Source organism: Anarrhichthys ocellatus, unplaced genomic scaffold (genome assembly GCF_004355925.1).
Source record: "Anarrhichthys ocellatus isolate YVR2014 unplaced genomic scaffold, GSC_Weel_1.0 scaffold14, whole genome shotgun sequence".
NCBI lineage: Eukaryota > Metazoa > Chordata > Actinopteri > Perciformes > Anarhichadidae > Anarrhichthys > Anarrhichthys ocellatus.
This window is the reverse complement of record NW_022280044.1, coordinates 6,809,826-6,826,257: the sequence shown is the minus strand read 5'-3', so window position 1 is coordinate 6,826,257 and position 16,432 is coordinate 6,809,826. Positions and strand designations below refer to the sequence as shown.

At 39.4% G+C, this 16,432-nt stretch overlaps 1 protein-coding gene across 1 annotated transcript; it reads right to left on the bottom strand.

The window, feature by feature from the left end:
* Positions 1-1,658: 1,658 nt before the first annotated feature.
* Positions 1,659-6,120, bottom strand: paqr7a (progestin and adipoQ receptor family member VII, a). Its single transcript, XM_031853907.1, has 2 exons — positions 6,023-6,120; positions 1,659-5,081 (listed from the first exon to the last, which is right to left on the bottom strand). The coding sequence occupies exon 2, from the start codon at positions 5,045-5,047 to the stop codon at positions 3,989-3,991; it is 1,059 nt and encodes a 352-aa protein (XP_031709767.1). The 5' UTR covers positions 5,048-5,081; positions 6,023-6,120; the 3' UTR covers positions 1,659-3,988.
* Positions 6,121-16,432: the final 10,312 nt, after the last annotated feature.

Below are 16,432 nucleotides of genomic sequence, written 5' to 3'. Positions count from 1 at the left end.
GTAAACATATTTAACAGATTTCAAACAAGCCACATAAAAAAATCTCTACTCAACAATGCGACTTAGTCAAGAATGTGAAATAGAAAGAGACAAGAAACTCATTTCTGTGCCTCGCAAAGAAAAATACAAATCAATATGAACATACCTCTAAGATGGGTGCGAACACAACTGTGTTTAAAATTAAATTTATTTAAGCTATAACCACCCTCTCTGTACAAGAGCATTTTTTTATAAATGTATATTGGCAGAAAGTTAATTGTTTTCTTGCTTTGTAGATTGTTTGTGTGCAGTCTTAAATTCCAACAGATCCTTGAATTTCAGTGCATTTGGCTTTAAAAACAGTTTGTTAGTGTGTTCCCCATATTCAATATATTGCTTAAGATCCTTACGGCTCTGTCTTATCGTATGCATAATGATTGTAGGGTGCTGCTCAGTCCCTCCACACAGTAGTTCAGATACAATGATACCATTCAAAAAAACAGTGTACCATACTTTATGATCCAGACTGTGAACTGCAACGCTCATTGGCAACTTTGCTGGCACATATCTTACATGAGGTTCCACATTTTGTTCTCTAATATCACACCCAGAAATGTATTTTCATTTACTCTTTCACTAACGTTGGGCCTCATTCACAAATATCTTCCTCAGCTTGTTCTTAAATATGTTCTTGAGAACGGTCCTAAGAAGAGTCTAAGTCAGATTTGTGACGTGTTCTAACCTGTTTTCTAATAAAGAGGAATCTTATCATCCAAGTGAATTGAAGGCATGTGCCAGTTGATCAGTTAGCATCAGTAAACGCCCTGTTAATCCTGCATGAGACTGCATGAGCCTGCAGGGCCATTTGCACACAGGTAAATTGAAAAGAAAAATTGAGAGTTAAGTCAAAAATGCCCAAACAAATGTTTGAAGAAGGTGGAGCACTGGACCAAAGTTTATAAAACAAATATGCTCAATTATGTTAAAAAGAGTGTATCAAGATTAATTTCTGTGTTATAATTGCTCATAAATTATGTTGGAAACCACACATTAATAATGTAAATACAAAACTGCCTACAGCCATTGCAACATTATACAAAACTAAAGATCTCTTGAATCAGAACTCCCTGTATTGCTCTCTCCTACTGTGTGGACGTTTGGGGAAACACATATGAAACCAACACATAGCTGCAATTTTCATGCTCCAAAAGAGGTCTATAATAAAAAATATAATAAAGCTATCAGATTATTACAAACAAACCAATGCTCTATTAATTCTCACATGCCTTACATTCTTGTGATCCAGTTGATCTTGAAACTGCACAGGTAATGCACAGAGGAACAATTTCAAACAGTTCAGAGGTTGTTTGAAATTAGAGAGAGCCTGTGTGGATTTAGGGAAATAGGCATGTTTAAAAGAAGGAATTACAAATGGGTAGTTCAATTTGCAAATTTTTATTTTTTCTAAAGTGGTAAAACAATATAAAACATTTGGAACTTTGTTTTTGTAAATCTAGTAGCGAAAGAGTTAGGTATTAGAATACGCTTTGTTTAAAGGATAGGAGTAATAAGCTTAAGCTTCAGCCCCCACCTTTTGGGTCAGTATGCTTTTCTTTTTCCTTTAAGTTAATGCCTTATTGTTATGTATTTATTTACAAGTGCATTCTTTTTGGAAAATTGTCAACAAGGACTGGAATAAATCATTGCTACTACTTTTACTTCTACTACTCCAAACGTAAAAAATAAATAAATCACAAACAAGAAATGACAGCAGACGACAGTAAACCACAATAACATTTATTCATAGGCTGTGACGCGTTCCAACATGTTGTTTCGTCGGCTGTGTGAGGACACGTGGATGTTAATGGCGGCAATTCAAGCACACACGTTTGGATATTGTGAATTTCTGCATAGCCACCTCGCCTACGGCTAAAAGGGCGGCCATACACCAGATTTGTTTCCAGTATCCAAGGCAGCTCCCCCCTTTAAAATACTGCTATGTAGCGAAATCATTATTTTGACACAGTTCAAAAGCTCCACTAAACGTTCCGCTGCCAACATCATTACATTAGTAGCATCAGTGGATGTTGGACTGCTTGATAGAAGCTAGCTAGCTTTGTTCATCTTGCTGCTGCTCAGAGCAGAAGCCCTTCGACTGCACACGTCCCTGAACAGTCTGAACGCCCAAGACTTTATCATCCGTTTATAATAAACTGTCTCGTCTCTGAACGTACTTTTCTCTCCTGATTGAGTTGACAGCTGATTGGCCAATAATTACACAAGGAGGCAGGACATTTATGAATTTGATTGGATAGAAATTTAAAACAAAGTGACTTTGTGTCAACAAACTTATATATTCTTTGAACCTTTAGCTTGTTGGAGACCCCTGGATCAGACTATATCAGTGACATTTAACTTTGATTTCTGACTGTTAAGTCATTAAAAATACAGTTTGGTAATCAACACCACATTCTATCCTGGCTTGGAGGAGGGATGCATGCATATTGTACTGTATTTTAAAGATAACAATGAAGATAACATGTACATGTTGCTCCTCGTAAAGTGTGCAAAGGTCAGCTCGCTCCTGATAAATACCAACCAATTCTTCCCATCCCTCTGGAAGCTCTCAGTCATTTGATAAGAGAGTTTTATACAACGATTCAATGTTGCACACATGAAAACTCGATGAGAGAAATTATGCTTTTTATATATAAAAAAAAAAAAAAAAAGATTATTTCTGCCACTCTGTCCTCAAAGAGATGTTTGTTGAACTCAATCCCACTGTGTTTACATCGTGGTCAGTAGTTAGCGTCATTATTTCACAAAGACATACCTTCATCTGTCGTTAGTACTCTCATGTAACACCTACATTCAGATTTCCCTTATGGTCTCAAAATACACAATCAAGATTTACAATAAGACATTGATTGCTGACATCTAAATATACACAAAACAGTCTACATGTATACTCATGTCTGAAATAAGATATCCATTTTTAAGACTTCAATATAAATTAGATCCCTCGTAAAAAAATATCCACCTTTCTGAAACAGTCTAAAGGCTGTGTATCAATATATATTTAAAAGTACTATAAAATGGAATGTGTGTTAGAAAAACAACAAAATAGTTTAAATCTGCCAATGAAAACATCTCATCAGAGATTTCTAACCTACACGCATAAACACATATGACTTAAATCCTAAAGCTGAAGAAACAGACATTTTCTGACGGCATTAAGGGGCTGAGGGCTGTAACGATCACAAGAGAATACTCAATCAGCACCAGCTTTAGGTGAAATATTTTATAAAATGTGGCTCCTAAGGCACAACCCCGACAGTCCCCATATGTAGTCATTTTTTTTGCTTTACTGCAAAATGGTAAATTCTTTGTACGTTACTTGATTAAAGTGTCTAAAGTTCAATTGTGAAGGTAATTTTATTAAGTCCTTTAAGCAACTTCCATAATAATGATTTAAAAAACACATTTAAGTCCATTAGCTCAGGTGAAATATGCCAACAGCACGAATATCAAAACAGGTATTCAATGTCAGTGACTGACAAAATATATTAAAATGAATATCTCCACATTTTCGATGGTATTCCACATATTATCCTAGTATTGTAGGATAAAAGAAAAAAATCCCAAACAACCGGACGATTGAACGAATCCGACTGCATGTCATCTATAGTTATCAGAAACAGCAGTGATCATATAAATGAGCACATGCTGATATGTAATATGTAAGATTTAATAACATTTTTTAGAATAAAGCACCGCCCTTTGCTGATCCATGATACTGTGAATGATTCCGCAAATTCTAAAACAAATCGGTGCCAAAATACAAACTCCTAACATCAAGTATCGCTCTTGTAATCTGCCTCTTACAGCCAGGGAGTCCAAAGCCAAGCCAGCAGCATAAACAGTAGAATTAGTTCACTTTACATCAAAGCAGTTAGTCTGGAAGGGAAGGCACATTAAGGCTTTTGCATATCCTACAACATCTAACACATCACTTGGACTTGGCGTCCAGCACTCGTTTAACTTTCTTCAGCATGAAGGCAGCGATCAGCACACACACAGCCAAAGTGGCCGCGTACAGTCCCACGAAGACTGCCGCCTCGCCGCTCCCGTGCAGACGCGAGTACAGCTCCCTGCGGCCCACGTAGTCGAGGTGGGACGCGTGGATCTGACACAGGGTGCAGCAGGACAGAAAAACATGGAACAGCTGATGACTCTGTCCCACGAAATTGCACCGTCCAGGGAAGCAGCGCTCCAGCAGGGGGAAGGTGAAGAAGAAGGAGCAGCTGAGAAAGAAAGCGACCTGGCCAATGTGGTAGACGATGGCCGGGTCGTCGCCGGCTGCAGACTGCGACACGAGTCTTTTAGCCACAGGGCTGCTGTCCCACATGTAGGCAATCGCTGAGGGCACCACCTGGCACACCTTACGCACCCACGTCGGTAGGCTGTGGTTGCAGTACTTGCCATAGCAGCATCCCAGGCACGACAGGCAGCTGAGGACGGCGGCAGCGGGCATGAAGACGCCACTCACGTGTCTGTGCAAGCTCTCATCCACAGCGTAGTAGAAGTGAACGATGGCACTGCCGTACTGATACTGCGCTACCCCGACGTAGTCCAGGAAGAAGAAGACGTAGTGACACAGCTCAGACTTGCCAGCCAGCAGGTGAGCTGCCGCACTGAACGCCGAGTAGGTCAGGGAGGACAGGAAGAGGATCAACAGGGGCCACGAATGGGGATCGCCGACAAAGTCCACGGTCTCGGCGAGCTGCCGGAACTTAACCAGGAGAACTAAGAACGCCAACAGGTGAGTCCAGACGTTGATGGTCTCGTTGTGGCGCTGGAATAGAGACAGGAAGTAGTAGCGCCACTTTTGGTTGAGCGGTCGGTAGCCGGTGCAGACGTAGCGCTCCCTGAAGTAGTACGGGACCTCGGTGTCCCTCACGGTGCCGGGCATGGAGGGTGCGGCCTCAGTCAGCATCCGGGGGACCGCCCTGATCTGCTGCAGGCTGATGAACACTCGCCCGATACTCTCCATCACAATGGTCGCCATCACGGTCAGTAGCTGAGAGATGCACACTGGGTTCCTGCAGAGATTGTAAGTGTTTACAGCCACACAAATTACATTTTTGTTGTTGTTGTTGTAGAGATATAAATATCAAACTAAATACTTCAGCAGGGATCATCAGTAATCAGATGCGTCTCCTCTCCTGCATGTATTCATGGTGCTTTATCTTTTTTGTTAAAGTTCTGCAAGTTATCGCGGTTGTAAATGTGGTATCTCTTTTAAAGTTAACATTATCTCGGGTTAGTGAGTTTGCCACTGTAGGTTCATACGCTTTCTATGTTTGTCAGAAATAGGTCATTTGAGTGCTGAAACATAGTCAATGTTTAACCCTGTTGTTAGAATTAAGACTCAAGAGTGTTGCCACAGTGATGAGTGGCTTCCTTGAGCCACATGTTGAAGATGTTAAAATCCGTCCGGTAAAATCCACAAGCTCCATAGCTTTGGAGTCTTTCTCTTTATTGATATGAGCATTCAGTTATTTATCGATACCAAGTGAGTCCAGCTCTCAGGCTTCCTGCAGTAACAGCGATGGCTGGTGTTATGTAATGATGAGCACCGACAGTTCTGCTCTCACAAACTGTGTTGAAAAAAACTAAAAAAGGCAGATTGCAATCCCTCCCTCCTTTGCAGTTTTGTCTGTCTGGCATATCTGTCTGCAGGACAAGCAGTAGCAGTCTGTGAAACAAGAGTGGATGACATTATATAACTTTCACTTGTGTAAATATGTCACAACCCTCATTGTTTGTTCCCATCACTGGTGAAAGCATGCCGCATCAAAGGGACTTCATCTGGGTTCACTGGATCGAGTCGGGTCTAATTAACCGTCCTGTAAAAAGCTCCGGGACTGAACCCGAGGCAGTTCACTGAAGTTCTGCCCTCCGCCCGAAACACAGGCGTAACTTATTAAATCCATTATGCATCACTTTAACAGGTGACCTAATTTATTGACTATTTACCCACCTTGTAATGATTTCTGGTTTCCTTCTGTGCTCCCGCAGTGGAAATGAACTCTTCCTCCTCCTCCTCCTCCTCCGCCCGGTCGAGACAAATATTCAACAGACTTGTTCCGAAGTGAGAAAGTTGCATCAAGCTGACGACCTTTAAACACAGGAAGTCTACCGATTTGTCCATAAAGAATAAAACAATGTAGAAATGCTAAAACTGATTGATCTGCATAAATGCATATGGATCAAATAAAAATGTTTAATTCAATGTGGCTTTATTGACATGAACGTTTCACGAAAAAAAATAATGTATCAAAGCATCAAAATATAAAAGTACAGAATAATATTAATATGAATATCAACACAATATGAAAACAACATGATTGCCATATAATAATGATATATATATACACAATATATATATACACATTTCAATAAACGTGTGTTTCTGAGTATGTGTATAAATAATAAAAGAATATAGTCTATATATCTAATCTAAATTTAGCCTAGGTTATTTGACCAAACTGTAGGCTAGTCAGTCATCAGTCATTGCTCAGGTCTGAAATGTATTTCTTAGCTTGGTGGGGCAATAATTAGGCTAGTACATTATGGTGGAGCATGCCTGGTTATTGAATGTCAAAAGGTGTTTTATTTTGAAAACGGACACCGGAAACCCCGCTGTGCTTATAACTTGCCACTCACCGGGCGAATCAAGAGGAAGAAGGTGCTTTTCTAAAAAAGACTAAATAGATGCAAAAATACCGAAAGAAAAGCGGATGTGAGGTGTCAAATGTGTAATCGTATAAGACAACATGAATGTTCAAGCTTGAGTAATGAAGGAAGTTGTTTTGTGGCGTGTTTATGGACAAATGGATATTACCTATATTTGAGAGGATATTAAAACGTCCTTCAATCTCTGAGCAATTCACTAACAATCTAACCCCTCGGTGGATGCAAAGTCAAGAAGAGTCCTTAAATAGCATTTAAGTAAGAACAACTAGCAGAGAGAGAGAGAAGAGCGAGAGAGAGAGAGGGGGGGGGGGGTATTCTGACTGTGTGGGTGTGAACTCCTGGAGCATTCTTTGTCCATGAATCTGCTCAGGAGTTAACACAGACCTGATAAAACTGAATATATATCACACAGGCTAGCAGCTGACGACGAATACTCCAAACAGTAAAGATAAGCGGACCACAAATACTCCAAACAGTAAAGATACTTATCAAAATGTGCATATTTATTCAGGTGTGTTGGTGTTGGACGAACCCAACAGGCATGTGGGGACAAGTCAGAAGCTTTCATGGAAATATTTGGTGGTTGTAGGCAATTATATGGCGGCAATAAAAAAAAAAACATTGCTCTCACTTTAACACTCCTTTGCATATTTTCTAAATAACGGATAAGGTCAAAGTGGATACAAGAACAAACTCCACACAAGTAAATGTGCTTTTTAATAGACAAAGGTAAAGTCCCAGGATGCATGTAGCTGACTGAAAGCATTCATTTGCAACTGAAAGATAATTATGGGATATTACAGTGACATTGACTGTTATAATAGCAGTGTGACATTTTAGGAAAATATGCTCTCATGTCAGTTGAGTCTGTAGAGTTACGGTACAGCTAGTTAAGTCAGCTTAGTTTAACATAAAGACTCGAAACAGCTAGTCTACCAAAAACAGTCTGGCACATGACCCCCCATAAAACTGCAACTTGTAGTTTTTACACTTTGGTTTTGAGGTGCTGGTAACCTCTGTTTCTACAGTCCTTCGATGAAGCTAAACTGACATTCTCCTTGCTCCTCTCTCTGATATTAATCGTATCCGTTTTTGCTATCGCGAATAGGAGTATTTCCAAAGAAAGTGCTTTCAGTATCACTTTAACTTTTGCCTCAAGGGGTGCGAGCACTTTTTAAAGGGTTTTAGAAAAGATTCTAAAGTCTAACAGTAGTCAGAAATGTCCCTGCAGTTTGAGTTTTACCTGTTGAGCATGAGAGCATCTAACAGTCTCAAACAGTACAGGTTTGGACATTTACCATGTCTGCGCTTTGTCTTAAACTTGGCTGACAGTACTGAGGCCTTTGAAAAATACTGTATTTTCATTGAATATGTTGCCAGGAAACTCCTTGAAAGAAGACATTTTTGGAAGGTGAGGACATTTTGGCCTGTCCTCGTTTCTTAAAAAGATGTTTGAGGGTAAGGACTTGGTTTTAGGTTGATGGTTAGAATTAGGATAGGGTTAACAAGGTTAACAGGTTAGAGGATGCATTGCGTATAGACAGTGGGATCCAGACATCCACCCCTCCACTCACTCCTCCATTTCCGTGACTGCCGTTCGCCTTGCTCAGAGGCCATCCTCACCACATTATCACTACTTTAGGAGCAACAGAAGAAACATGGCGGCTGGCAGTAGCACGGTTTTGCACTTTGCAGCTCACAACACCGGAGTTTCACAAGCGCGCCGAAGAACTACGGTGGCCTTCAGGTGAAAAAATGTTGAAGGCTCTCGCTTGAGTCAGTGTTTGGTTTGTCCGTTCTGGGCTAGAAACACGGCGGTGCAACCTGGCGGACTCCTTGAAGAGAAAGATCCTTAGTTTTCTTATAAAAATCAGTGCATTGCATGTAAACCTACTTATGAATATACAGTATTTATTATACATATATACATACGTATATATGTTTCATATATGTGTAGGCCTTTATTCCATTTCTGCTAATAGATCCCCTACACACTGTACCTTTAAGAGAAACAGAATGTTGTCGATTGTTTGCATATTTGTGAGGGTGTGTATACTTAAGGATGACAAGAAGAAGAGGGGGAAAGCTTCCCAGATGTGAAAGATGTTCTCACTCTGTCTGACTGAGTTCACTGAAAAAACATCAGGAATAGTGAGTTTGACTTTCAGACTGAGAACTGGGATTAAAAACACTATAGCTGCTTTCTATCTGCTTAGAAAGTGTTTTCCTTGATCAACAGTTCTCTCCTGTACTGAAGGGTAATTAGTTCACAGTGTACCAGAAACCATTCACTGTGATTCACTGTCAGTGACCTCAGAGGAAGGATTTCATCTAAGAAGCTGGCCACATTTAAGTGTACAAAGTGTTGAAGGCAGCAACAGCATGATATTAAATAACCACATCACTGACATTTTCAGCATATCACTGTCACAGGAGAGTGTTCCTACCAGCTTCAAGACAGCCACCATTGTTCCTGTACCTAAAAAGTCTGCAGTGTCCAGTGTCACTCATTCACCCACATTCTGAGGAAGTGCTTTTAGAAACAGGTTTCTCCAGCTCATCAAAAACAACATCCCAGCCAGCCTGGACCCTCACCAGTTTGTGTACAGAGCCAACAGATCCACAGAGGATGCCGTCTCCACTGCTCTCCACTCAGCCGTCACTCATCTGGAAAGTAACAGCACCTACATCAGAATGTTGTTTGTTGATATCAGCTCAGCCTTCAACACAATCTCACACAAGAAACTGATTGTTAAAGTTGGTGGAGCAAGTTAGCAGCTTTAAGTTCCTGGGAATCAGCGTCACAAACAACCTGACATGGTCCTCACACATCTCCATCCTGCCAAGTTCTTGGCAACTTTTACAGAGGAGCAATAGAAAGCATCCTGACTGCAAACATCACAAACTGGCATGGGATGTGCACGGCCCAGGACTGATTAAAACCATCTACTGAGCATCGGTGTTATTGGTGAGAAGAGGAGCCTGCGAAGATCTAAGGGGATATTAAAAGACAAAACCCACCCCAATGACAACCTGTTCACCCTGGTGCTGTCTGTAAAAGCTGCCGAACCACCAGACTTCAAAACAGCTTCTTTCCAAGCTCTCTGAAAGTGTTACATTCACGTCACCAGTAACTTTCTTTCTCTTCACAGGTTTAGATATATAAGACATCTGGTAAACCTCTGATAAACACACATCGATCTACTGAGCTTCAGGGTTTTCACTCCGTCACTCCCTTTCTCGGTACATTTATGGCTCTCTTATATACTTCCTCTTGCTTACCACGCTCACTTCCTCAATAAATTAATTTCCTGTCTCAGGCCTGTGTCATTTTTTTTATTATTGCCCAAAAATTCTCCTTCAGATTTCTTGTTGCATTTTAGTCTGTTGGTGATGGATTGATTTTTAGGTCAACATATACTATTTTATATCTATATTTTTCTTCATCCCTGCACCTGCACCTGGACTTGTACTTCTCGGGGCATGGTATATGTGTCTGTGTGTGTGTGTGTGTGTGTGTGTGTGTGTGTGTGTGTGTGTGTGTGTGTGTGTGTGTGTGTGTGTGTGTGTTTCTAAGTTACACCAATTTGTTGATTTGTTTATCAAAATAAAATCATCAGTATTTCACCAAAAAAGAGATGGATTAGAAACTATTACCAAGTTTGCAAAGCAAAAAAAAAAATGGCTTCAGGGAGCCTAAAAAGCTCCAGTGTTGCTGTGTTGAAAATTGTTTTCTGTCATTGGATTAATTGAAAAGTTATTAGAGAATTTGCACTTAACTAAAATACAATATCTGTTCAGGCATTATTAGCTAATCTTGTGGCTCTTTCATGCAGAAGAATAGATTTCCTGTGTTGAAATCTGTAGTTTCCACACTTGTGTTATTTTGTTTTGTATTCACATACCTCACAAGGTTCACATTCATACTAGGGATAAACCAATCCGACTTTTCCAGTCCAGGTACTGATAGAGAGACCTCTGCTTTGGGTATCAGCTGAAACTAGTACCGATCTGATACCAGTGTTTATTTAATAAGCTGTATGCCTCACTGTGTGGAGAGACTGGGGTCATTGTTTTATGTGTAAGGCAACACCAAGCTTACTTTCATAACTTGCTTCCTTAACTTTGTGAAACAAAAAGTAACGACTAATCAAAGCTGCAAGCAGCATTGATCGGGCCCTCGCAACTTCACGCACGTCGAGGGTACCGAAAGGACTCTGGGTGATGCGGCCATGCATTTCTGTGACCATCAAACACTGCGTGCACGAGTTAGATGATATTTCCTGCGTCGACCAGCAGCGTAGCAAGGTCATGTTGCCAGGTGTTAAGCCTCAAATGCTTTGAGTGTACCTCCGATACAATCATAAATGTAAGCCTGTTAAGATCATTAAGAAAATGAATGTGTGTGAATGTGCTTCAGTGTTTGTAACATAACAGACTGTCAGTTTACTGGGATGGGGTTCAACTCCCTGCAGTGTCCTGCTGTTTGTATTTGGACTTACATGAAAGTTAACAAAACAGTAGTGCCATTTGCTTTTACTTGAACACTTTAATTTGACACTGTTTTCATTTTAAGCTCTTCTGTAACTTTAGATTGTAGTGTGAAGCATTCATTGTAATATTAAACCTGATTCTATTGAAGAAGCTCTGGACAGATCATATCTACTAATGCCCACTGATGTGGTTTGAGAACCACTGTTATCTAACTTTTGCTCTCCAAGCATCTTAGTTTGCACATAATTAGATCAAATATGCAACCTATATCAGATGGCTATATTCACTAGGCCTGACAAGTGTGCAAAAGTTTGTGAGTTTTCAAGTATGGCAAGTCCCCCAAATATGCGCCCGATGTATGTGTATTCTAATAATAATAAACATTATAATAACAATAGGTCCTCCGCTCCGACTATGTCGGTGCTCGGGCCCTAAATAAATGTATTGAATTGTTATTTATTAATAAAATAATATATTGTACACCAGCACCTTGGTTAAAAAACTTCCAAATCAAAAGGAATAACAATTAAAGTGAAAACTTTTTAAATGGAGCAACAAATTGGTCAAAACTTGACCAGGAATTACAACTCTAGTATCTATAAGAATAGAATTTAATTGAATAGATCGGCCCCATTATCACCGATACCCAATCCAGGAATTTAAACCAGTATTGGACCTATATTCAATATTGGTATCTGTGCATAACACAATATGAGATCATCTTTATTGATCCCACTCAGTGCCACTGCAGCAGAAATACATACAAGCAAACACCTAGAATAATAAACTTAATTTTAAAAAAAAAGATATTAAATACTGTAAACACCGGCATAATAGTAAAGGTATTTTGTTTTCACTTCACCTGAGGGGCCTCCTGTGACTCGTACAAAGATCACTTGTTCAGCCTGTTTTCCAGTAAGGTGACCCTTTTGTGTGTAAATACAACAACTCAGCAGGACTCCCATACACCATGTGCATTGTATCCACAGAGAGGCAGTGTTTCCTTTTGTAACCGTGTTGTTCATAGCAGACACCACCAAATGTGATCGTAGCTATTTGTATTGTATGTATTTAATTGTTTTATTAATGATGAGTAGTTTTGTTTGACTTGATTATTCTTGATGTTTGCTTTGTTTAGTTTTTTTTTTTTGCTCGTTATTTGTTTAGTTTATTTATTTTATTGTTTAGTATATTCAGTTTTTGTGTGATTAGTGTTTTGTTTTGTTGGTAGTTTTGGGTAACACTATGACCACCTGTGGTTATGTAGGTTGGTAGGCAGGTATAGGTCTTTTTTTTACCAGAGTGAGAGAGGCAATGATAGCCAAGATTTCTTTGTTCTTTTGTTTGCTTGCTTGTTTTTGGAGAAATAAATCATAAAAAACACTGAAACTTTGCATGGACGATGGACTATTTGCCTGCCTGCGTGTAGCACATATTCATGTGGTACTTTAATTTGGGTTGGATGTTTCTTACAAATGGCCACAACAGTGATCATTTATGCTTTGCGGTTACTCTGAACAGAAAAACTTTTACAGTGATGCTCTTACCTCCAGATTTTGAGAGTTTATCTCAAACATATGGCAAATCAGCCTGTAGAAATCATTAAAGTATACACCAAAGCTGAGACGTAGGCTGCACCAGGGCCGGATCAACTTGCTCGATGGCCCTCAGGCAAAAATTGGATGTGGGCCCCCACATAACTCCCGTCCTAGTGTCACTGTGGATGTACCCACCTTCATTATGTTTCGCTCAGAACCCAAGAAACCGACCACAGTTTCTGTTCTGTAATGATTGTATATAACTGGTATGCATAAATTAGTTTGTGGTTATTGGATTAAACAGATATTTGGACTGGGTTTAAAATTTGATTGTCATACAGGGGCCCCTACAGTACAGGACCTCGGTGTAATAAAAGGTAATCAAACAAGTTGTTCGTCTTCTTTTGTCCCTATCATTTTATGTTCTAGTCAAATAAGCACAAACTCAAGTCTTCCCGGGGCCTTTGGGTCTTCTTAAAGTCTACAGGGCTCCAGAAGAGCTGGGAATCTAGTGTTGCATAACATAAACTCTGGGTTATGACATGACCTTCCTGTCCTCGGAGATGCAACATTTGAACGTCAGTGTACTGTAGAACAGGGATTCATTATGTGAGTTGTATTTGTGTGTGCTTTTCAGTTACACAACATTTCAGGATGTTTCATTGGCCTTTAATGAAAAGCACTTCACCTCTCGGGAGCTTTTTAAGTGACACGGCTTTATGTAGGAAAGTGCTGTGTAGCTTTAAAATGAAAATAATCCTTTTTCGCGGTCTTTAATCGGGGCAAAAATCTCAACTTTTACCGTCTTTACTCATTTACACAACCTTTCTCATAACTTCTCATTCTCAAATGTGTTTCTAAAAGTGTAGAATTAGACTGTCATTTTATTTCTTATCACAGTCCAGGGAACCGAACTGGAAACTAGCGGAGACTTGACATTTTACGTTTCAAACCTTTGACTGAAAAGGATAGCGTGTCACCAAGTTACGGGCCCTAAAGCAGCACATCTTCTGGCCTAATTGGGTTGGATGGCTCAGCCACATATTGAGTTGGCATTTTGCCGGAGAATTCCCTCCGCTCCCCGATGATGAACCCAGTGTGCCTTCGTTTATCAACGTCTGCCTGCTTTTGCTGAGTAGTTTGTTTTTGCCCTTCGTACAATTCATCAACTGTCACATCTAATGGGACCCAGTGTGGAGTACACAGGGCACCAGCAGATCCCCTGGGTTCGTCTTTGTTTCCCATTTCCCCCATTGCCATAGATAACTCCTTCGATAGCTGCAGCTTTCCACCTCCTCCATACTGGAGAGCTCTCTTTGTGCTGGTGTGAAATCAAATAGAGGCCTCTTGCAATAAACCGGACAGAAGCCCCATTAAAGTGCTTAGGTGCTTAGGTAGGATTGAATTTGGAGGATAACAATGGAATACAATTTGAACCCAAAACTGGGACTTATTGTTCACAAAGTTTTTGACTGAGTCTTCCCGAAAGTTGCTTAATATACCATACTGTATACAATAAAACCACATTAATATATTCAAATATGCCCAAACAATAAACAAATTCTGTCTCAAGATGACCTGAAATGATGTGGCCTGGTGACTGGGGATTGCTGTAAATCTAGTTGTTTGTGGTGAAAGTATTGACATTTATCTCAGTCTAAACGCAGTGGAATTGTTTTAATTAAGATTTAGCCCAGCTGGTATGTTAGATGTTATTTTAGAATTATTACTATAATGCTGATCATATTATCATTCTCTCATGTATAAGATTGTTTTTGCCCTTCTCATGGTTAAGATACCTGTCAAACAATGCAACCCTATCATGTTTAGTGAGACATAAAGTAAGAGTTGAGAAATTAGCAAGATTACGCTGGATTTTTAAAAATGATCCAACTGGAAAACCCAGCTTAGTGTTGCCAACTAGTTTCCAATGAACGTAACTCGCTGCTTTAGCTGCAATAGTCACTTAATCTTGAGTGAAAGTCACCAAGTTGTCAACACTGACAGCCCGTCCCTCCAGGGCTCCCTCCAAAGCAAATGATGATTATGAACATAAACATAAAATGAAAGTAAACAACAAAAATGGCTATTTTTGATACTCACAGCTGTTAAGTTATCAGCTTGTGGAAGACTCCAGTGACAGTGCAGTGCATGCAGACAGGCAGATAGGTAGACAGGCAGGTAGGCCGTCCAATAGAACAAGCTCATTACAGTCCTGTGACATCCACAGATACCAGACTTTTTTCTTTTTTCGGTGAGAGCATTTGATTACTTGATTGCTGTCACGATGTAATGAGAATTTCAACAAATATAAAAAATATTATTTTTTTTTGAAGAACAATATCAACCCCAGCTTTTATAGCAAAATGAGCTATAACCCACCTTTATGTGTTGTTATGTGTACGTCGAGTTTGAATGCGTCCCGCTCTCCTGAAGTGATGGAAAGGCCAGTAAAGAGTTCACTTTTGTCATTTTAAAATTGTTCCCTATCCTTGTGGTTTTCAAGCATTTTGGCTCACAACCCCTTTATACTAAGTAATACATACTAAACACATCCTTAGTGTGGACAAAATGAGTTGTGGGCACTGAGCAGTTCAGTCGAATCACTATAACAGCCAAAAGATGCAAAAGAAAAATAGTCAGTAAAATAATAAACATACTTTTGTGTAACAGATTATTTTTCTTTCTTTAATCCTCCCGTGACCCCTCAGGTTTAGTTGACCCTTGACACATAAAGTCAGCAAGGTTAGTTAGCAAGAGATGCAACTAATGATATTTTAATTGGTGATTAATATGCAGAGAATTATTTTTTTCTTGGATTAGTCAAAGGTTACACATAATGTCAGAATGTGGAGATAAATGTCTATCACAAGTTCCTAAAGCCCTTGATGACATGTCCATTGTCTTGTTTGTTCCTTTCAACAGTCCAAAACCAAAACATAGTAATTTTACAAATATGTCAAACTAAGAAAAGCAGCAAATCCTCACATTGAGGAAAATGGAACCAGGGAGCTTTGTGTTTTTGCCTCCAACAATTGTATAATAATTGATCATATAAGTATGATGCTGTTGTAAACCCATATTTTGTATCACTTTCATCGTTTGTTACCGTTCTGTGGTAGACTATCATAATAAACATCTTCAGATTTGTAATTAAAGAAAAAACAAACCGATCACTTTCAACATATTAATGTTTTTTTTAATATGACAGCCAATTAAATCGCGTAGTTTCTTCAAAGAAAGGTAGTTAAAATGGTTGTGAATTAAATTGCTTGACATGTGAGATATAGTATTAGCTCTAAGGGCTGTGTGTTCAAAACAAAATAACCGGCTTGTTTGACAAAAGTTTTACAAGACTGTCAGTGATCTATTCCTTTGGATTGCTCGCATAGATCCCGGAAGTTGCTCCTGCTGACAACAAACAGGAATAAGAGAAACAGCTCGCGAATGTACCTTTCACAATAAAACATACATTGACCTTCAATGTATTGTATTATTAATTCTGTAACATATCAATCTCCATTTTTATACTACGATTCTTTTAAATGTTAAGATAATGCCGAATATGTAATTCGATTCATTTATGATGCGCGTATCTCTTTACTTAGCACCACTTCAATTTTATTTTGAAGCTAAAATCCCTGAATTTCCGGTGTTGTTCC

What these genes read in the sequence shown, in the direction of transcription:
- paqr7a (XM_031853907.1), bottom strand. Translation starts at nt 5,047, where the DNA reads ATGGCGACCATTGTGATGGAGAGTATCGGGCGAGTGTTCATCAGCCTG.